This window comes from Biomphalaria glabrata, chromosome 4 (genome assembly GCF_947242115.1).
Source record: "Biomphalaria glabrata chromosome 4, xgBioGlab47.1, whole genome shotgun sequence".
Lineage (NCBI taxonomy): Eukaryota > Metazoa > Mollusca > Gastropoda > Planorbidae > Biomphalaria > Biomphalaria glabrata.
In genome coordinates, this window is record NC_074714.1 from 19,518,852 (window position 1) to 19,542,695 (window position 23,844).

At 34.7% G+C, this 23,844-nt stretch overlaps 2 protein-coding genes across 14 annotated transcripts in view; one reads left to right on the forward strand and one right to left on the reverse strand.

Moving 5' to 3' along the window:
• LOC106073855 (beta-1 adrenergic receptor-like) overlaps positions 1-3,444 on the forward strand; it is a 74,089-nt gene extending 70,645 nt beyond the window's left edge. For all 8 annotated transcript variants that reach the window (XM_056025402.1, XM_056025399.1, XM_056025396.1 and 5 more), the window contains one exon: positions 1,321-3,444. In XM_056025402.1, coding sequence (XP_055881377.1) covers positions 1,321-1,478 — 158 coding nt within the window. In that variant the 3' untranslated portion in view covers positions 1,479-3,444. The remainder of the gene's footprint in view (positions 1-1,320) is intronic.
• Positions 3,445-4,573: 1,129 nt separating this feature from the next.
• On the reverse strand, positions 4,574-23,537 carry LOC106073856 (uncharacterized). Of its 6 annotated transcripts, none has more exons than XM_056025391.1 (8): positions 23,410-23,537; positions 22,812-23,049; positions 21,051-21,189; positions 19,511-19,645; positions 17,107-17,154; positions 16,723-16,887; positions 15,916-15,963; positions 4,574-13,045 (listed from the first exon to the last, which is right to left on the reverse strand). In XM_056025391.1, the coding sequence occupies exons 4-8, from the start codon at positions 19,524-19,526 to the stop codon at positions 11,253-11,255; spliced, it is 2,070 nt and encodes a 689-aa protein (XP_055881366.1). In that variant the 5' UTR covers positions 19,527-19,645; positions 21,051-21,189; positions 22,812-23,049; positions 23,410-23,537; the 3' UTR covers positions 4,574-11,252. The 6 variants fall into 6 exon arrangements, with proteins under 6 accessions (XP_055881366.1, XP_013089964.2, XP_055881368.1 ...); XM_013234510.2 differs by having other exon boundaries at positions 20,781-21,189; XM_056025393.1 differs by having other exon boundaries at positions 22,812-22,929; positions 23,410-23,533.
• Positions 23,538-23,844: the final 307 nt, after the last annotated feature.

The window sequence follows — 23,844 nt, forward strand, 5'->3', positions numbered from 1 at the left end:
AGTCGAATTTCTTCCGTCTCAACTATTCATTATAGTGACGACTTATGTAGGGAAAAAAGTTCGAGACAGAGACGTCTTAACAAGAAGAATATTTTTGTAAAAGATCAGGCCCATTACAGAAGTACGTGTGCAATATGTAGGCCTACCTAGAATGTCCCTCACATAATACTATTGGTCAGGGCTGCTTCTTTATTACTAGATTTAATATGGCCCTCGACTTTTTTAAAAAAATAAGATGACTAGTGCGTTCTGTAAGAAAACATAAATATAAGCTTTTTAAAAATTCTCTCTTCTTACTATGAGATAAAGTTTAGAATACGCTTAGCGCCGCGTCCCGCCCGGAATTAAACCCCTTGCCGACTTGAGCGAGAACCTGCAGCATCTTCAATTCTATCTCCATGAAGAAACTTTTACAATGCTTACAATTTATGAAGCCAACATTATTTCGGAAAAAAAAACAACTGACCATAGGCCAACTATATATAGGTGTGAGACACTGACTCATTAAGACATTTTTTACAACCCTTGAAATTTATGTAGGCAACATTATTTTGGAATGAGTATTGCCCATAGGCCTATTATATGTTGCAAAGTATTTGTTTTATGAAAAAATCAAATGAAAGTGTTTTATCTAATAGGCTACATTTCATTAAGCCTAATAACTTAATTTCGCTATTACATAATTTCATACCATCGAACCGAGCCGAACCCGAACTTTGGACCTAACCGAACCAAACCCAAACTATACTCGTCATCGAACCGAACCCGAACTTAAATCTGACCGAACCGAACCCGAACTTTAAAAGTTGGGTTCGATTCCCATCTCTAGTTTCTAGAGAAAGCAATAAGTGAACACCATTTTATGATGGATGGATTGTGGTCATTTTAGTGACCAGCCATCAAAATGTATCGTACTTTATGTTGTCAGGTAGATCATTACATGATTACATTACATGCTTACTTGATGGCGTTGAGTTGGAATACTTTAACAGACCTTTTTTTTTACATTAACCATAGACTAAAACATTAGTCAATGTGTTAGTGAGTCTTGCTTCACTACACCCTCGTAAACTGTTGGATACAGAAATGGATGCTACTCCATCTGATATATGTCCAGCATTATTTTAATTCTGAACCATTTGATGCACCTTTCAGCATTTTTTTAATGAATGTGCGTGCAGCCTTTCTAATTATTTCATCATATTCATCAGAGAGGAATCTGCTGTAATAATATTTTTTTTTTGTGAACCCTTGAAACTTGTTTCATTAAAATATTGAAATTATCACTGTAAAATAAACTATTGTAATTTGTGTGTGTAGGTGTAAATCCCATATTATGGATGATAATGCCAAGACTAAGACAGAGTGTGAAAGCTTTGCTCTGTTGCTGTTCTAGAAAACACAGATATGATGAGGATGACTCTGTCTTTGGAGATGAGACAAGTACAGCCATGATGGAAGGATATGCAAAGTCTTGAGAAGAGTGGAACAAGTTTAAAAATATGTGTGTTCACAAAACTGAATAACTTTGTTACACCTTTGTAAATATTTTATTTGCAGCTTTATTATGATCCATGTTAAGCCAAACTCTACAGTAAATGTTATCAGTTGTCAAATTATTTCCCAATTTTTTACTTACATTGTTTTTGTGATGTTATAAATTTGGAATAGTCTCTGAATTACTTTTTACAAACTTTTATTATCAAACCAGATATTAGTACATTTTTGTTTACAAATCCCTAAGGAGGAGATATTTTTGTGTGGAATATATGTCTCTCACTTTTATCATGTTACTAGAAAATAATCAAGAATGATCAATGAAGAAAGAAAATAGTATCCCTATTTTTGAATCTAGTTGATTGCACAGACTGCTGATCTGAAGACAAGAGACAGGTATAATTACACAGTTATTTAAACCTTGACTTGGGAACCATGAGCCCACCGTGTTTAAAATAATTAGTGTTAATCATCTGATGTTAAATGGTTTGTCATTGTTCTGCTCACACAGACACCATACAGAAACATGAATTCTAATAAAGCCGCCCTAAAGACCTTTAAAGTTTTTCTACTGAAACTCCACATTTGAAATCTTTTTTTTTTTCTCTTTCGTTAAGCCAGGACACCTTCCTCTAGTCCCTGATCATCTACAAAAGTAACCAAGGAATGAACTTGTCATACTGGAGGAGACATTCTTTCCTCTGTAGCAAACAAACTAAATGATCAAATGTCTGAGCTAACAGCTTTCATTAACTCTTTCAGTGTGAAGTTACTCTCAGTGAGTAACTGGTGGAGACTAGTTTTCTATTAAAATAAAATCAAATGTTAAATTATATAATAAAATAAAAAAGCTATAATAGTTTTAGTAACTCTAACCACCCAGAAGATTTTTGTTTAGGAAAACCCAATTGTTTTGATCAAAATAATTCACACTGAAAGAGTTAACTCTAGTATAAATAACATTCAATCTGTTGTGCACTTTCAATCTATTGAATTGTCATTTGAACATATTGAATTTGCCAGTAAATTAGTGACAAAAGTTATTCCAAAAAACAGGATTGATAGTATTGCAGTATATTTTAGCTAACCATGTATATTTAAATAATTTTAAGCCCTGTTGTTATACTTAGGAAAATTATGTTTCTTTCATTGTTAGTCGGTGGTCTCCTCATTGTTAACTTTTTAAACGAGTTCTTTTTTATTTTAAATGGGATATTGGTCTGGACATTAAAATAAAGTGTTGCTCTTAATTCTACTACTGCCAGTCTGTCTAGGAAATTTATCTGCACATTTAGTTTAATGTTATTCAACTTTGGAAGAATAATTTCTCACACACACACACAAAATCCTCATAATACTCATCAAATCATCTGACTTTTGATATTCAATAACTCTTTAAGATATTTTCTGTTCTCACACCTCTCAGAAATAAACAATCAAAACTCCCCTGCAAGAGATTGTTTTTGTTATAAATGCTAATACATATTATGAAATGTTAAGAGATTTTTTTGATTAGCACAACTTAGTAATGATTAAATGCATTTTCTTGACAGATGTTTGTATCAGCATCTGCCTCATCAGCATTATCTTTATAGCAAAGATTCTATTGATATGATGAAGGCCTATGGAATTATATGATTATAGAAGTGGGAGATATGTTATATTGAGTAATATTTTTTTCCATAATATAATTTAAATTATTTGAAATATAAGAGAAAGAATAAAATCCAGGTAAAATAAGAATGTGATTTTACAATTAATTAATTACTTGATTATTCAGTTAGTAATTTCATTTTTTTTCAATATCTGCATCAAAAAACCCATTTCTAAGTTATTTCTAACAAATTTGTATTTTTAAAATTTGAAGTTTCAACTAGTTATGAATGTATCAAGAAATCAAGCTTTTTTTTTTTTTTAAAAAAAAAAAAAAAAAAAAGAAACACATTATGTCACTTATGGCTCAAAAACAGCTTGGTGAACCTCTGCACAGATCTGTAGGCCATCATTACATAATTTACTTTTAGTATCCTACAACTTTCTATTTAGTTTATGTAATTGTACTTTAGTCTTGCGCGAGTACTTTTATGAAATTATTTAATTTTTTGATGTTTTTTAACATGACATGTTGAAAAAGGATGTTAAAAATCCTTAATCCAAAATGTTGTATTATGTTTGCTTTATGCATTCTAGAATCATTTAAATTATAAGAAATTCTATATTAAATTGTACATTTAAGATGTAAGGCATTCCATATCATTGTACACATCAATTTTTAATTCTAATTCTGGACATTTGTTTCAAAAAATGTATAACCAGTTTTTTCCAAAAAAAGAAATACTATTAAAATATGAGATATTTTATATCTGCTATTATTAAGCACTAACCTTACCAAGCTATAAAAATAATACTTCAAAGTAATTTTTTTTCATTGGATATTTGTATGTAATATTCTATTAAATACTAAGAAAACAAAATTTTGTTTGAAATTATTGAAAAAATGACTATTATTATATTATTTTAAAAATATATGTAATCCACAAATATTTTGTCATGAAAACTTTTGTTTCCAGATAGTTAAGGATGTGTTATTTTTTAATAAAATTAAATCAATACATGATTTAGCTAAGTGTTTCTTTCTGTTTAATATTAAAATTTACAGTAAAAAGTGTAAACAATTTTAAAATGACATTTTTAATGATATACTAAAAAAAACAAGACAAATAACAATGCATCAAACAAAATGAAAGAAAATTTATTTTATTTTCAATAATCAAGAGCACAATTTGGAGCAAGTGACATTTACAATTCAATTTATACAAATATACAAGTATATGCAGGATACACTGTCATAATAACAACAGCTAGTGTAACTAATTTTTTGACAATTTTACCAGAACATTGTCCATGTAAGTAAATGATATAACATGGCATAAAAAAAATCTATTATATATACATATAGGTCACAGCCAAAAGTATTATGTTTTTACAATATGAGCATAAGGCATAAATACATTGTTCCATTACAAAAATAAAGATATTTGTTAACCATTACTGCTAGCTGATTAATATTTAAAAAAAAAATCAAATGTTTAAGTCACAAACATTCCTAAAGCAAGACACAAGTTCTTCTTAAAGCAATTTTTGTTTTCAACCAGCTGAACTCCAATCTTGTTTTATAAGTGTAAGAAGCACCTAATAATGCATAATGATGCAGATAAATATACAAGACAGTCACACCCATTGTTTAGAAATAAAAATAAAGAGTTTTGGAAGTGAGCTAGTAACTTAAGAGAACTGTCCACTTTTAATGAAAAAAATTGCGGCATAACAAACTTGGAATATTTATTTTTGGGACGAGAGAGCAGACAAAGATTTATTGGACATTTTAGTGGTCAGAAAACTATATCTGCAGTAGTCCAGGAAGATGTGGCAATAAAGAATGTCCACCATGACAATTTATGACATTTATTTTTTGCCCTTGGATAAAACAATGTTTTTATTCATATATAGCAGTCAGAATTTGCTTTATTTTGTCCTAATCAGTGAGCATATGAAGCCAGAGAAACTGATGGAAATGATGGAATAAAAGAAAAAGTGATTTGTTAAAATGTACAAGCTATAGTCATTATTAATAATCATTTAATATCTTTTGGCAAAGGTAACTAAATGTTTAATATTGTCAATTATATAGTTATTTTAAAATACAACACTGCTTTAAACCAATGTTACTCTTCAAGTAACATTGTTTAGGATCCATCAGATTTGTGTTTTAAACTGAAGTGAAACTCTGTTTAAGAAACTTCTACTTAGTAAAGGGACACAAGCTAGCATGTAAATAACAAATAAAAATTTAAAAAAAAAATGGAATACTAACATGGCAACATTTTGATTAGCTCAATTTATGGATCAACAACAATGAACATTATCAGAAATATGAAGCAAAGGAATTGTTTAAAATCAAACAGTTTCCTGTTTCCATTTACAAAAGAAAAATAAGAAAAATGTTCATGACATGAATGTAAGAAATTAGGCATTAGAAGAAAAACAACATAATTTAAACCATGACTTTAGAATATGTAATACACTATACTCGAAATGTTCACACTACAAAAATCATCTGAAAGTAAAATATTCACAATCGTGTAAAATATGTATACTGTTAAAGTTGTTTTTTTAAATCAGTAAAAGGGAAATTTATATTTCAAGTTATAATACAACTGTATGACTTATCAATCTATCACTCATAAGATAATTATTTTTTTGTGTAAACAAGAACAAAAAAACTAACAAATACAACTATAAGTAGCATTCAAGAGGATGTCAACATGAGAGTTTCCCAAGGAATATAGCAAAAAAAAAAAAAGTCAAATGAGTCAGGCTGAGTTTTGATTAATTTATATTGAAGAATACCTTTGCATAATTGTATGGAATATCTTTACATAAATCTAAAAAAAAAAAACATTTTTGTCACATATTTCTTGAAGTAGTGTCTATATGACATTATTTAAGAAGGCTCCATAACAATTTCTTTTTTTTTAAATTGAAGAAATATTTAATACAAATTTCACACAAACTATTTTAAATTTGCTTTCATTGTTAAGAAAAATGAATTAATTCACACTATTAATCTCTTTGAAATTTGCTTTCATTATTAAGAAAGTGATTGAAATCTCAAGAATATGCATGTAACTAAATATACCATCCCCCAGATTTCTACATCATCTTGTTGCCAGGTTACAGATGTGTAACAAACTTTCAATCTTATTTATAGCATACTATTAAGGTTTGATAAGTATTGTAGTTTTGATTTTAAAAATGAATAAATCTAGGCAGATTATAAAATCTATTTAGCCCAAAGAGAAAAAAAATATTCAAAGAAAATCTATAACTTTCTAACTAATGCTAGACTATAATTTGTTGAAAATTGCTAGAAAATTATTTTTTTGAAGTTTGCTTTGAAGGGCAAAAAGAGTGATGTTTGAAAGAAATTTTTAATAACACAGTATATAAATTTCTTTTTTTTTTTTTGGTCACCTGATAATTAAATATAGCTCTTCAGAGCTAGACAGGAGGATTATAGCAATTGAATTGAGATGCTACAGAAGGATCCTAGGTATCACAATTAAAGACCTCATCACAAATCAAAAGATTAAGGGTTAGTACAACAATTGGACCCCACAGACCTACTAACTATTGTAAAAAAAACAGAAACTAAAACTCTTTGGCCATATTACAAAGTCTTCAGGACTCACAAAGACCTTCCTTCAGGGAACAGTACCAGGAAAAAGAAGAAGAGGCAGATAGAGAGAATAAAATGTTTGTTTGTAAAATGTTTTACATGTTTCGGATGTTCCTTCAGAGTTGAAGATAGTATAATGGGAAGACAACATGAAAGAATGGACATGCCTGCCATTGAAAGAGGTTCTATTTAAGGCAAAGGACAGAGAGGAATGGAGAAAGACGGTTGATAAATCTTGTGTGGTGCCCAACAACCTAAGGGATAGGTGAATGCCAATAAATGAAACATGAAGCATACCGAGCCTTAACAACAAATGATGGAACAGAAGTACAAGAAGACCTAGTCTTGGTTCAAAAACTACCTAGTGCTTGTTTTTTGAAAACAAGTGAGTCTCAATGTTTGACAGAAGGAAATTATTTGTAAAGAAAACAACTAGAGCCATTGTTGAGCTAATAAAGAATTTTAGTATTGAAATTTTGTTTAATACAAAAATGAAACTATTTAGACACAAAATATTATTAATTATGTTCACAATTAAATTGAAAATATTAGGATTTGTATTTGTAGCATGTGGGCAGGTTGATGAGGAGTATGAATGGCAAGAAACTTTTCAAAAAAGTTGATAGAAAACTTTATTTTTTCTAAATATCTAGGTCCTTGTAAGCTGGAATTGACAGCATTAGACTGGCATCCTGGACAGACATACTTATACCCAACATGATGAGGAGTATTAAAGGGCAGGAATATATTCTCAAAAGCCCATATTATGCTTAAGTTAATTATAAATCAATAATGCAATTTTCACTAATTAATCTTTACTTCTGCCACTAGACTTATTTTACATAACCTAACTACTACACAACCGCACAATGCTTTGGTGACTTCGGAGACGTCAAAGTCACCAAAGCATTATGTGGAGCTGACTGTTGGACTGATCATCGCCTAATCTTATCTAAGCTAAACATATGCATCAAACCACCTAGACGGCCCCAAGATGCAAGCATGCAAAGCGCCTAGATGTTGGTAAGCTCACAAACCCATATATCAAGCAAGAGCTCATCAACAAACTAGAAAGTGAAATTAAAACCCTGCATGATCAAGGAAGGATGTGGAAAACAGCTGAAATAAACTGAAAGATTCTGTGTACTCTTTGGCTAGCAGCGTCCTCGGTCAGCCAAAACGCAAGCACCAAGATTGGTTTGACGAAAACAATGTGCAAATTGAACAGCTTTTAACACACATAAGCAACATTGCTTTAAGGCCTGTGTAATCCAGCTTGCCCCCAACGCAAAGAATGCTACACTAATGCCAAAGGAGAGGTCCAGCGGAAACTGAGACTCATGAAGGAGTCATGGTATAACAAAAAAGCAGAAGAAATCCAGTCCTATGCTGACAGTAAAAATGCAAAAATATTTTTCAATTCAATCCAAGCTTTTTATGGTCCTTAGCAAAATGGCTCATCTCCCATATTCAGTGCTGATGGAAACAAACTTCTCACAGACAAGGAGGATATACTTGTTTGTTGGGCTGAACACTTCAGTACCATCCTTAACTATTTATCAAGCATTAGCGCCGAAGCCATTGCACACCTGTAACAAGACCCAATAAACCATTCACTTGCTGACCCTCCCCAGCTCAATGAAGTAATGACTGCAATATCTAACCTCTCAACTGGTAAGGCACCGGGACTAGACTCAATCCCTGCTGAAATATACTCAATTGGCAGTTCAGAGCTGACAGCTAAACTAACAGAAATATACCAGATAATGTGGGAACAAAAGAAACAACCACAGCAGTTCAAAGACGCCTCCATGATTCACCTCTACAAGAGAAAGGGAAATAGACAGTTATGCGATAACCATCACGGCATATCCCTCCTATGCATTGCTGGCAAGATTCTGGCTACGGTGCTACTAAACAGACTACAACACCACCTAGAAAGTGGCCAACTTCTGGAGAGTTAATGCGGCTTTAGGCAGGGTAGAGGCATGGTTGACATGATCTTTGCAGTCCGCCAACTCCAAGAGAAATGTCAAGAGCAAAATTCAAATCTCTATACTGCATTCATAGATTAGACTAAAGCTTTTGATAATGTCAGTCATGAAGGTCTTTGGCAAATCATGTCCAAATTTGGCTGCCCGGATCAATTCATAGCAATGCTGTGCCAATTCCATGATAACATGTAAGCAAAGAGTCCAAGACAACGGAGACTACTCCAAACCTTTTCCTGTCTCAAATGGCATGAAGCAGGGCTGTGTGCTGGCTCCAACGCTTTTCAGCATAATGTTCACCGCCATGCTGAAAGATGCCTTTCGCACAGAAAGCATTAGAGTTGGCATATGATATCGCACCGATGCAAGTTTATTCAAAGCTCAAAGACTCTGGCAAGGACCAAGGTAAACTACAACTGCATCAGAGACCTGCTATTCGCAGATGACTGTGCCCTAAATGCCACAAACAAAGAAGACCTTCAAAAGAGCCTGTCCCTCTTTGCTAATGCCTGCAAAAATCTTGGCCTCACCATAAATGTAAAAAAGACAGAAGTGCTGCGACCTCCTCCAAATAAATCTGTCACAGAACCAGACATTCTCATAGATGGCTAGAAATTTAAAAATGTTTGTCTATCTGGGAAGCACCATATCAGCAAACACCAACCTAGATGATGAGGTTGACTTCATGTTGCTCGTGCCAATGCTGCTTTTGGCAGACTTCAAGAACAAGTGTGTCAATGGAGAGGACTCAGCATATCCACAAAACTGAAAGTTTACAGTGCTGTAGTTCTTCCGTCACTCCTATATGCATCAGAGTCCAGGACCCTATATTCCCGCCACACCAAAAAAAAGCTTAACTCCTTCCACCTACGCTGTCTAAGGAGTATCCATAAGGTGCGTTGGTCCGACCACATACCAGACACAGAAATATTAAAGCTGTCTAACATGTACAGTATCAATGTGACAGTAAAAAGGTCCCAACTTCGATGGGCGGGACATGTAGTCCACATGCCAGACAATCGCCTTCCCAAACGACTTCTGTTTGGGAAGTTGTGTACAGGAAAGCGCTCCCAGGGAGGCCAATACAAGCGCTACAAAGACACTCTCAAGAGCTCCTTCAAGAAATGCGATATCGACATTCACGGCTGGGAAGCACTAGCTCTCAATCGCTCCTCATGGCATGAAGCTGTGAGTCTCGGAGTCTCAAGATTTGAAGCAAGAAAAGTGGCCAAGGCTCATCTTTGACCACGAAGGAGGAGCTATATAGTACACAACCATCATCATTGAGTTTTCTTTTCATACTTTCTATTTGAGTAATTCAACTGTTTTATGTCATACAACCATCAACACTGGTTATACAAAAGCTTTAATTATTTGTATATATATATCTATCATTTACCTATCGGGATAATCTCTCATTTACCAATTGGGATAATGTCTCTTTTATCTATTAGGATAATTTCCCCCTCCTTTTTTTTCCATTTAAAATTGTCAAATCTTGGTATGAAGTCTCTATTACAAAATTGTTCATTTGAATTCCTTAGGGCCCATACATTTATATGATGTCACATATAAAGAGAAAAAGAAATGTTGCTTGCCAAATGTATAATTAATACATTAAAAACAAAAAGGCAAAACCAAGAGGAAAATTGATCACAATAAAAATAACAAAATCTTTTGTAAATATTTTTTTAAATGTGTCAAAAAGAACATAAGTAAAGTTTAGATGAACTGGAGTTGTACTGTATCACTAAACTAAACAATGAGCTGTCTATGCAAAGAAAAAAAAACAGCTGACATTTAGTTATATATTCTATAAAGTCATTGTCCAGAACATTATCACAAGTTAATATGTTGATATAAAAAAAAAGCCATTTTGATCTATGCAAAGCCAACTTGTTTAAATATATACCAAGTAGTTTTGTTTTACAAAATACATTGAAATTTACAAACCAGAACTCTATTAGCCAAAAAATATATCTTGACTGTGTTTATATACTCCAAAGAAAGATATAGATTGTGAGGATTATTGGATGTGAAACCTTAAATAGATGGGAGTTTGATATGTAAAAAAAAAAAAATCAAGAAGCAAAGTTGGCTGGAAGGACAAGGACCCAACAGAGGGGAATCCCCCAGAACAGAGTCTGTAGGTGAATTTAATATTTTTAGATATTACAAGCTATATTAAATTACTGTAATTAGTGTCTTAACCAACTCAGTTTTGAATCACTGAAAACTGTTTCTCACTCAAGTACATACACAAAGAACAACTATGTTATTATTTTTGGCATTTTCTCCATTAGTTGTGTTTGGCATCCCTCTTGAAACAAACATTTTAAAAATAAAGTTTGTCTTATAAAATAATCCTGCAATATATCTCTGGCAATTATTATAAATTATTTTTTTTACAAAACAAAAGGCACTATGATAAGTACACAGTGAAAAAAAATCTATGCTGTAGCTGGATGAAGTATTGTCTTCCTGAGACATGACATGTTTTTATCTACTTCTCTCTTGCATGCTAATTAGCAGTAACTTCTTGCAAACAAAGTGCTACTAGTTTTGCTATGTATGGGTTTTGAAATACCATTCGCCAGCACTGAACATAGTGGTGAATGGTTTGGGGCCAATTGGCAGAGGCAAGCACTATTGGTGATAGAAGAGGGACTGATGAAATCCCTGAAAGAAGAGATGTTGTGTATGGATCTGATGTCTCTTTCAAGGGAGTCTCCATCCGACATAGAGCAGGAGTCATCAGTGGACACAGAGGAGTCTGAAAGAGTTCGGTGACACTCTCGATGATGTGAATTATTATTAAGACTTTGCAGGCCAATAACTTCATGACCTGAACCCCATCTTTGCATTCCCTGCTTCCACTCTGTAATGCCATCCACATTGTGAATAGAGGGTGGCGGATAATGTGGTGGGAGAGATAGAAATGGGGTGACCTCCCCTGAAAAGTCAAGGTCTGAGCTCCAGGACCTGGGGTCACCAGCAAAAGTAGAGGACTTTTTATCAGGAGTTCCTTTGTTTGACTGTCCCCACTCCTGGTGCACCTCAGCATGCAGTACAGTAGTTTGGGACCTACCAGGCCCCAGAAATGTGCCATTGATCTGGGATGTTAAATGATTTTCATTTAAATAACCAGCAGATGTGTGCCTTCGATTAGCATGTCTATACTGTCCCATGAGTCTGCACTCTGCCCTGGCTTCCATGTGAGCACTGTTGCAGAAAAGGCATGGAAGCCCATCAGGGTGTAGGCTATTGTCCATAGCAAAGCTGTCCATACTTTTTGACATGGCATGTCGAGCAGGTAGCACAGTCAGGCAGCTGCTTGCTAAGGAAGACGGCAGAGAGTTCTGGCGGTTCTGATAAACAACTGAATTATAAAGCAAGGTTTGATCATTTTCATTTCGTACAAACATTTGTGCACGTGGAAGAGTGTTACTGACTTTTACACTCCTTTCTTTGTCATGTGTGTACTGATCATCTTGCTGACTTACATGCTCAGATTTTAATGGATGATTATCTCCTATATCCACATTATTGAAGCTTTTATCTGTGGTATGCATTAAAGGAGGAGTCTCTGTTAATGCTAACAGAGGCTGTTCCATAGAATTTCTTCTGCGCTTTCTGTTTTTACCTCGAAGAAAAAAGCTAGGACATCTTTCTGGCTCCAAGCGATCATCCATCCAAGATGGATTTTCTTTGAAAAATGCTTTGGCCTGCTCAAGTATTGCCTTTAAAACAGCTCCCGTCTCTGTTTCATGGTAGTGGTTCTCACAGGTGCTAGACTGGGATACAGAATCAGCTTTCGCAGAATCTGGGCCTTGAGTGTTAAAATGCATATGAAGTTTGTGGATATCTTTCATTAAACAGAACTGTGAAGCAGTCTCAAGCTGTGGGGGAATATCTGAACGAGTGGAGTAGTCCATATAAGCAGTCAGAAACTTGTTCACAGAGAGCCCCTTCTGCTTCTCTGCTCTCATCTTTTCAGCTACATAATCCACAGCAACAGCAAAGTAATCAGGCAATAACTGGTGGCAGTCAGGCTTGAATCGGACGCCTTTTTTAGAACAGCGGAGTCGAGCCCCTAAAGAGCACAGGACCATAATGTAGTCCGCATCCTGCAAGCGGTCAACCAGCCAATCATCAATTCCTTTGTCTGTAATTTCCTGTTCTTCCATAAGATCTACAGACACGGTGATCCCACATGCCTCCATGAGGAATCCAGCAAGGGCCATCACAACTTGCTGGTGTATGGAGCAGTCATAGGCATAAAGCAGAAGTACCAAGGGCTGAGATTTCCCATTGATTTCTGAACAATTAGAAAAAGAAAATAATTAAAATCAGAAACTAAAATAAAATGTTATTATTTTTATTTACAATTCAACCCTTGATTTAATAATTGGTTGGGTATTTGAGTTTTTTAAAAGACATTTTAAGCCATTTAAAGTTATTTTTATAAAATGAGTTTAATTTCAATGAAATGTCATTAATAGTAGTTGTTTAAAACTTATAATGAATATCAAACTAAAGAAAATTTCTATTAATATATAGAGCTTGAAAAATCTAGCATTAACTCATTCAATTCCTGCATAAGGAAAGACAAGTAAATAGTTCTTGTTCATAACACTTAAAATATTAAAAACTTATGTATTATTTTTATGAACAGAATTTTAAATATTAGCAAAACGATTTAATATTTCTTGTAGTAAATTGGTAAAATATAAATGGGTGATATGAATCCATTAATCACAGTGCAGGAAGTAAGCCATTGAAAATGTTCAGCTCAATTCATTTAGAACTTTAAGCAGTTGACTTTAATTGACTATTGTGACAGGTGGGGAAATATGTGTGTTTGGCGCGTTTTATGTCTAGGGGATGATTATTTTTAAAACTATCACACACCAACCTATCAGCATATGAATCGGGAGCAGACACGCAACGAGACGAAGCAATGAAAGATAGATACAAAAGTTAAAATAAAGAATATTTATTTACATAAATATACATATAAGGATAAAAAGGGGGAGGGTTTGCATCTATCTCTAGTATATTCTATGTTTAATCATCACTCTTGCACCTAATAAGAGTATGTCACTTTGTCCTCTGACTTAGCTGGTATTCCTGTTGATGTCGCAGCTGGCTGTGTCCTGGCTTGAGGTTCTGCAGCTGGAGGTGGCGCTCTAGCGGATAGAGGGACGCCGGTGATATAGTTCTTGTGGAGTCTCAATCCCCAAAATCTAATATCTGTAGTGGGCACAGTAGGGCGGGTGGCCGGCTACCGTGGGCACAAGGTTACTGCGGGCAGAGCTGATCTGCCGTGGGCAGCGTAGTTGACAGGATATGTCCAGTGAGTTGCAGAGGGTTGGTGTAGCTATGACGTCTCGCACAGACCTGAGTCCATAGGGACGTCGCACCTAATAAGATGACAGGTGGGCTGTCGAATAGGCGGGCAATGCCGATAGCGCCAAGTAGTAGAGTTGAGTAGATCTCAGTAGGTGCAGCGCTGAATAGCACTAAGCACATAGGCAGTAGTTGAGTGGCGTCGAGTAGACACTGAACAGCAAATAGCAAATAAATAGGCAATAGGCAGACACCTGAGGGAGGCTGCGGATAAATAAAGACAAGTTAGGACATGTCTCTCATACATCTTATCGATGCCCTCGACTGAGGTGCAATCGTCAGATTGGTGAAATTGCTGCTTTAGAGCACAATGAGGAGATGATGACAAATGGGATTTGGAAAATAGATGGCAGATAGTAGCATTATATAAATGTACATAAAAGGGGAAATACTAATATAAAAATGTACATAGAAGGGGAGATAATAATCTCACATAAACAACACAGGTGGATAGAGAAAGAAAAAAGGGGGGGGGTGAATTGGGCGGTGTCAGCGATCCTGACGGTATGTTTACATATGACCGTCGATCGAGAACAATAGAGCGCGCTTGAATGGAGAGGGTGTCCGTTCAAGGGGCGCAACTCTCGTTAGAGTAAAATGAGTAAAGGGGAGATAATTCATTACAGGGGGGATAGCTCATATCTCCTTTCTAAGCGCAGTATTAGTGCGATAGTGAAATTATCAAGGCTGTCAACCGAGATAAAGGAAATAAAATAAGGTGTACAAATATATACATAGTTGCATCAACTATCAATTGAGCAACGTAGCATTAATAGAGTAATGCAATAAACAAATAAATACATAGGACATGTTCATGTTTTCTACTTACGCCAGTGAGAAATACACAATGCACTAATTAAATATAAATGAAATAATAAAATACACATGATAAAATCCAATGGAAATATACACAGAGTAATTAAGATGGAACTTGTGATTAAGTTCGGCTTACCACCAGGTATTCCTCTAGGAGAGAGAATAAATGAGATAGTCCAGACTCGATAGCTCAGCTCGAATGAGAAATGAAAAAGGGTCTGGCTTGAGTTGGTTTACTTTATATAAGCCTGGAAAGTGCGGGCGGACACAGGAAATGTCCTAGGCTAAGAATTATCTTGCACGTGGGTGAAGTAGCCTTAAGATGGGAGCGTCGAGAGGCGCTTTGACTCGAGTAATCTCCTAGATCAAAGAGAGACGTAGGAGAAAGGGGGGGGGGAGTGACTTGCATTCCACACAAGGTGGTGTCCACTGCGGCTGTCAGACATCCTGCCGATAAGATCAAAGAGAATCGTGGGAGAGAGGGGGGAAGAAAGAAAGACTGACTCGCATTCCCCTTAAGGTGGTGTCAACCGCGACCGTCAGTCAGACATCCGGCGGATAAGACAAAGGAGATGGTGTGATTATCTTTCCCCAATCAAGGGCAGATAAATGAAAGGACTGGCCTGGTTTTCTCCAAGGTGGTGGAATAAGCCTAGCCTGGAGAGAAAAAGGTGGGGCGGGTGGAGAATTTAGGGGTAGGATGGTGAAATAATCAAAATAAAATAAATAAATAAGGAAAAATAATAATTAATGCTGTGATAAATTTGAGTGACTCTGACAGCGAGTTTTTGACTTGTCACAACTATAAGACTTGAAAGTCAACTTTTTTGTTTCATTCTTCAATAGGCTTAAGTTTCACAACAAATCTTCCAATGGTAATGGCTTTCATACTGATATAAAGATGAATGTTTTTGATACTAAGATTTTCTAAAGATGAATGGTTTTGATACTATATTAACTCACCTACAGTTGGGTCCCTTTCAAATGTGTCCAATATTTCATTGTGTGGATCTGTATTTAAAAAAAAGTAAAGATGATACAAATGTTTTTTATTGTAATCAACTCAATGTTTTTAATATTTCTTTCATCTACACAGTCAAACCATTAGATAGAGACTATGAGACTATGAGAGAATCTTTAACTCTAATGTCAAGGCTGTCCTAATGTATGGTTCTGAAACATGGAGAACAACTGAAGCGACAACAAAAAAAATACAGACCTTCATCAAAAGATGCCTGAGAAATATTCTAAAAATACACTGGTACGACAAAGTAGAAAACACCAAACTGTGGGAGATGAGTGGACAGAAAAATATAGAAGTGCAGATCTTAGAGAGGAAGTGGAGATGGATTGGTCACACTCTTAGAAAAGATACCAGCAACAGAGCTAGGCAGGCCTTAGAGTGGAACCCCCAGGGAACAAGACGCAGAGGAAGACCAAAAAGAACATGGCACCGCAGTGTACTAGAAGAAGCCGAGAGGACCAGGAAGAGCTGGGAAACCATAAAAAAAACTAGCAAGAGACCGTGGAAAGTGATGTCTTTTTGTCGAGGCCCTATGTTCCATGAGGAACTCAAAGGAGTGATGATGATGATGATGATGAGAGACAATGAAAGACCAAGTGCTTTACAAAAACTTTATCAAAATTATCAAAAAGACAGTCAACTTAAAAGAAAAAAACAAGAAAAAAAAAATCCTGTTCTTTGTTAGTAAACTGGTAAAAATGTTCTTGGTTTAATGCAGTACTTTGCATAAATATTTTCTAACTTACAAGAGAGAGCAGCTTGTCTTGATTTGTAGATCCGATACAACAAGAAACCCAACGCTATCAGGCCCACTACTGCAATGACACCAAAAGCTGTTCCCAGGACAACCTGAAGATCTTGCTGGTATTCTTCAGACTCTTGCGTCTCTTCAATAATTGGACCAGTGTTGTCTAAACAAAATATTTGCAAACTTTACAGCCACATATGATTAAACATGAAGAATATTAAGCAAAGAGATACATTTCAAAAACTTTATAATTATTTTTAACTAGTATAGAACAATAAAATATAAATGAATGTTTAGCCCAACATCAGTTTCAATTAATTAACTATTACTAATTTTGTAAATGTTTTTTTTTATCTTAAATTTTGGAAAAATTTATAATTACCATTCTGTGGATGTTTGGTAGTTGAAGATCCAGTTTTCACTTCCCCTACTGAATAAACAAACAAAATTACAGATGTTGAATTGTAAGTAGTATCAAAACCTCATTATCAAAAGTGAACTAAATTTTCTTGAAAAAGTCAAAGTTTATAATGCTATATTATTATAAATAATGATTTAAAAATTAAATTATAAAAATAAATAAAAAGGATAAATAAGAGAGGGGAAAAAATGAACTTGTTAAATAGCTGTCACAACAAACTCTAATACACTTAAAACAATGGATGAATACAAAATGTTGAAAAAAAAGTGGTGATAGCTTTCAATTTTGAGGCTCACAGTATTTTGAAACTTTCAAAGATACAAGAAAGTGTCCAAGCTAATAAGCTAATTGTGAATTCTATTTGAAACTTAGAACTAGGTCTACAAAATTAGAAATTTAGTATTAGCATTACAAAGAAGTAGTGTAATTATTCCATGCTGCAAGTTTCCCATCATAGTAGTAAATGATCATATAGGCTTTGAGCTACATGGCATGTTGCGATCAGCACAATGACATGCTAGATATATACTCAAAGCAATATTCTAGGGTGTCTTACAAAACCAATGTTTTATATTCTCACACACAAACCCATCTTATCACTGCCTGTGGTCCCTTCTAAGGCCAATTAGCTTCTTCCAGGCGTGTCATCTCTGTGCAAGTCTCTCCAGCTGTCCCCTCAACTTTACCATCAGCTTCCAAATCAGGGCACTTTGTATTTCTGTGCCATTCCTTCTTCCTCTTTCAAAAGGAGTTCCAGATGAGGGCTTTTCTAATGTATGAAGGCTTGTGAAAAGTGTGACCTATCCATCTCCAGCATCTACCTCAATGAGCTGCTGCTTTGTTCTTTGCCAAAGTTACTCATTTGATATCTTGTCAAGCCAGCGGATCATCAGAATCTTCCTTAGGCAGATATTTCGTCAATTTTTTTTTCATGTGGTGGTGGTGGTTCTCCTTAAAGTAGTAATGGCTTAACAATGGTAATAAAGAGCCTGATCTTGGTGGTGGTGCATATTTCCTGGATCCCCAAATGTTCTAGAGGTGATTGAAGGCTGTAACAGCTTTGCCAATGCATGTTCTGACATCTGCATCTGTTCCTCCATGGTTGTCCATGATACTGCCAGGATAGGTTCAGTTTTCCATATCTTCCAGTGCTTTGCCTCGTACTGTAATGGGTGTGTTGTAGGATGCACTTAAACTTGAGCACCTTGCTCTTCTTTCTTTTCTATTTATGGTTAGACCCAGTCTGGTTGAATTGTCTGCAAGGGTGCTTATTTTTTCCTGCATCAGTTGTGGGGAAAAAGTTCATGGTCATCCATAATGTCAAGATCATCTAGCTGTTTCATGGTGTCCACTGTATACCATTCCGCTTCTGGTCTGTTTCTGTCATCATGACTAATCTATGGCTAGCAGGAACAGCGAGTAGAAAGGCTTGTCTCACTCCTGTTTGGAATTTGCATCTCTCAGCTGTCTGCCATGCATATTCTGCAAGTTATCCCCTTCTTTCTTATGTTTGCATTTTTTCTGACACTCTATACTGTCTTTGTTGTCTGTCAAATGCTTTCTTATAATCTATGAAATGGATGTAGTGAGGGGTGTACTGTGGACAGGTCTGGTGATACCCATGTAGCCTTATGTATGTGTCTGTGTAAGGAGACAGTTCCTCCTATTATTCAGTTGTTCGAGGTGTACAGGTAGGTGAATCTCTCTCCATTATCATTCATCCCCCTTGTCACTGCTATCCCATGATCTCCTCATATCCTCTGTTGTCACTGCTGACTTTTGCGCTCATTATGACGAGGACATTCTTCTTAGGTCTGTCATGTAAGATGGAAATCAACCTGTTGTAAAAGTTGTCTTTCTTCAACTCTTCATTGTCATTTGTTGGGGCGTAGCAGTGGATAATATCAAAGTTTATCCTCTTCTTCTTTGTGTACAACAAGGCTGTTATGATCCATGATTTATACACTACCCACCTAATAAGTGCTCTCTGTACCTGTTTGACAGCATCAGGGCTACTGTGTGTAGCCTTCTGATCATGTCCTGAGAATAAGAATAGCTTGCCTGAAGTCAGTCACATCAGCCCAAATGCAGTCCATCTTGATTTACTGATTCCTAAGATAGTGAGGCTGAACTTTTCTTGTGTTAATCAATTTTCATGATTTTGTTAACTCAAATTTGTAGCTGTCCACGAGAATGTGTTCACATGTTAGATATGAGCAGCATATAATATAGTTTATTAAAGTCATGAGCAATTGACATCTTCTAGTTTTAAGTTGATTTTTTTTAATATGCCTATTACCACAAGACTATAGCATGTTTCTAAATTAAAATAAACATTATTTACAGTAAATAGAAAAATGTTTACCTTGATGATCTCCCATTATTTACTAGAGCCCAAGAACTCTGACAAACAATTGATAACAGCTGGCAACAACATTTTAATCCATTTTAAAAACAAAGATAAACTCTGTTTTAAGCATTTATTGAATGGTTTTTAGTTCTTGGAGAGAAAAAAAATGAAATTTTATATTTTTATAATATAATTTGACAAAGAGTGTCACTTGTTTTAGTAAGTCTAATTAGAGATAGTGGTAGAAAATAAATTGACATATATATATTGAACCATTAAATTTAATTAAAATAAATTTAAAAAAAAAAAAAAGATGAAAATATCATAGATTTTGGGAACATGGCAAATGCTCACATTCTTTTTTCATTAACATTTGTTTAGATAATGCAGAGATACAAACACAAATTAAGCATTAACCCATTAGCTCCTTCAGCAGTCAGGAACGTTTTCTTGTTTTTGACCTAAACCGTTGAAAAACGTTTCTAAAACCCCTATTCAATATAATTGCTTTAAACTTTTTAAATAAAAGATTTCTTCTAGTCTCATTGCAAGCATGATTACAAATCATTGTGGAGATTAACGATTTTATTTCTAGTAAAATAATATTTTTATTGCTTAAATATTTTTTTCAAACAAACAGTTCCATAGCCCCAGTGTGTAAGCCCCCACCTGGGAAAATGAGTATTTTTTAAGCTTTTTTATATTCTAAAATTATTAATAGTACATATTTTTTTTAACTAGACATATCGTTCTATTTTCTTAACCCTCTTTGCTTAGGGCCTAGGAAGGGTTTCTCCTAACCGGAATTAAGAGCTATTGGGTTAATTCCAATAAATACCTCTAAATCATTTAATACATATGTGAGTAGATTTTGAAGCTGTTTTTTTTTTTTGTATAATCCCTTAAAAAATTAACTTTTTAATAACTTTTTTTAAATTTACCATTTAAATACGCAACATTATTAAAATTATTTTAAAATGGTGCATAAGCTAACATAATTAGCATGTTAGTATGTGTGTATACAAAGTAGGAAATCAACATTCTATAGAAAGTTCTATGATTTCAGACAAATTAGGAATTGACTTCTCTATAATTTCTTACTTTAGGTAGGCATTTTAGAGAATAACTATTACTTGTAAAGGCAAAGTTTAACATTTCAATTGATAATAATAACATTAAACTAGTTTCCTGGACAAATCTTACTATTTGCCAGTATGCTGAACAGTTTGCTCAAGTCAAAATAAGCATAGAATTGTCTTAATTAAGAGAGTGTAAATGTGTTTACCGCATCTTTACAGTGTTGGATGCTGTTATATATTGAATTGTGTTTTGTGATGAAAGCTGTTCCATATAATACTGGGTTTTGTGAAAAATGGAAGAATAGAATGCATTGTCCAAGCAAGCATCAACTTCTCTTCTGAAGTAACATTTTAAAACAATAATTAATTTAGATCTATATCTAAGATCTTTTCTATATCTAGACCCTGGCCTGGTAACTTACATTAAGATCTAGAAATCTAGTTACAATCTAGTAGTAATACTTAGTATTACTTACTTGGATGGCTGCCTGGAGTGCGGTGTGCGCGCTGGACTGTCGTTTGGATTTATCGATGGTCCCGGGTTCAAACCCTGCCCGCTCCCATCCCCCGTTGTCCTGCGGGAGGTTTGGACTAGGAAGTTAACTATCTTCAACTCTGAAAGAACATCCAAAACATGTAAAACTTTTTACAAATAAACAAACATAGTATAGATTATAACATTTACAATAAATCACATTATGATTAGACTCATCGTCATTAGTCACTAGTGTATCTCATTAGTCACAGTAAATTAGTGTATTACTACATTAGTCATAAGATTAGTATTAGATCTACAATCTTATGATCTACTCATCTACTGATCTAGACTCTATCTAGATCTAGAATATAGACTAATTCTAATATAGATCTAGAATTATAATTAGATCTTAGACTTAAGAGTCTAGAACAGGCATGTCAAACACGGCGTTCGAGGCCCGCTAGGCCACCTAAAAAATTACCAAAATAATGTTAAACTATTATGCTGGAAAATAAGAGATGACAAGCTACTTGAATTAAAAAATAGTATTTGTTAAACTGAACAACGAGAGTGAGTCTGCAGTGAAAGCAAGCTACATTTTGTCAAACTTAATTGCAAGCCATAGCAAATCATTTAGTAAATGTGATTTTATGAAGGAGTGTGTCGTTAAAGCTGATGAAGTAATTTGTCCAGAAAAGGTGAAAGAATCAAAGAAATAGCTTTAACTAGAAGTCAGATTGCGTGAACAATTAAAGAACAAAATAGTTGATTTTGAATTATTTTCATTGGCTCTTGATGAGTCAACTGATGTAACGGGTGTAGCACAGTTGGCTATATTCATAAGAGCCTGTGACAGGAATTTTGAGATACATGAGGAACTACTTGAGCTCTGTTCTATGCATAACACCACAACAAGCGAGGACGTTTATGAGAAATAACAGGAGGTGATAATGCAGTACAATTCTAGTCAAACAACGGATGGCGCACCAACCATGAAATGAAATGATTTTGACGCAAAGCCACTTGCAAAAATAAGACACTGATGGTGATGCTAATTTTAAATTTGCTCATTTTCAGTGCATCATTCACCAAGAAACATTCTGCGCACAGCAATTACAGTTCTAACATGTCATAAGACCAGTTTCAGTCGCTCTCAATTTTATTCGTGCAAGTGGCTTAAATCATCGCCAATTTTTAATGTTTCTGGATGACATAGGACACGATTTTGATTGTGTTCCCTACTACACAGAAGTCCGCTGGCTCTCCTGTCATAAAGTATTGAAGAGATTTTTTGCACTGCATGAGGAAATTGTATTGTTTCTAAATATGAAAGGTGAACTTGTTGAACATTTCCAAACAGATGAATGGGTTCGGGATTAGGCATTTACAGCTGATCTCACTGGTCACCTGCAAGACTTGAATTTGAAACTTAAAAGTAAAGACAAAATTGTCACAACGTGTAATCAGGTGAAGTGCTTTCAAGCGAAGTTACGACTGTGGATAAACCAAATATGAAGAGAAATTCTTGTTCACTTCTCAACATTTGGTAAATATGTCTTACACCTACAATCCTTTTTTGATGCTTTCAATGACCGTTTCCGTGACTTCGTTTCATACGAGCAAGAATTTTCGTTGTTTGTATCTCCATTCTCATTTGCTGATGGTAATGTGCAATTAGAGCTGATAGAATAGCAGTCAGATTCTTTGTTGAAAGCGAAGTATATAGAATTGGCTGTGCCAAAATTTTACAGTTACTTACCCTGAATGGTATGAGGAATTGCAGAAATTTTCAGCCAGAATTCTAGCTATGTTCGCAGGCGCTGATCTCTGATCTAGTCTAATCAGTCTTTATAACTGTTAAACTTTAGGTCAAGAGACTATAGTAGATATAGATTCTAGACTAGACCTCTCCTCTACTCACTGCCTTTTAGTCTCATCTAGATTGTCAAGAGTCTAGAGCAGTAGTCAGTAGATCTAGTAACTCAACTGTAGTAGACCTAGATGTAGAGTCTAGTAATTATTAATTAGTTATTATTAGATCTAGAATAGATCTAGATTATAGTAGATAGAATTTATTAGAATTAAATTTAGACTCTATTACTAGATCTACTGATTAGTATAGTATATTCAACTCAACACTGAGTCTGAGTACACTGACTGTGTATGTAGTACTAGTACTAGATCTATTTGATTTTGAGTATTACTAGATCTCATCTAGTTAGAGACAGACTATCGTCACTATTATTATTATATATAAAAGTATCTAATCTAGGGCTAGATGGGAGTAGATCTAGATGTAGTACTAGTCATGACAATCTGGTCTAGATTGTCTAACTAATCTAGAATAACTTTATTACATTCGAGTTATATTAGATTCGCTCCAGTTCATTCAGTCAATTCAGTCATTGATTGTTTATGATCTTCTTTAGTTCTTTTATTTACTTAACATCCTTCTTTGGATAAAAACTTACACTTCCGGAATCGGCTGCCACCTAGATCTCTAGATGGTATGGTTAGATACAATCTACAACTCAACCCATTGCACGTCTAATGGATCCTATCCTATGTAGATCTATATAGTCTATATTATATACCATCTTTATTATGAATATATCTATCTAGGTCTATAAAACAATTCTGTATAATGCTAATTTTTATCATCTCTGTAGGAAAAAGCCACTGTGGGTTTTATGCCCCATATAGGCATATGCGTAAAATGGCAAAACTATAAAAAGCGCTATAAAAAAAATCCGATTTCATTATCCATATAATATAGCAAATTAGTGCAACGT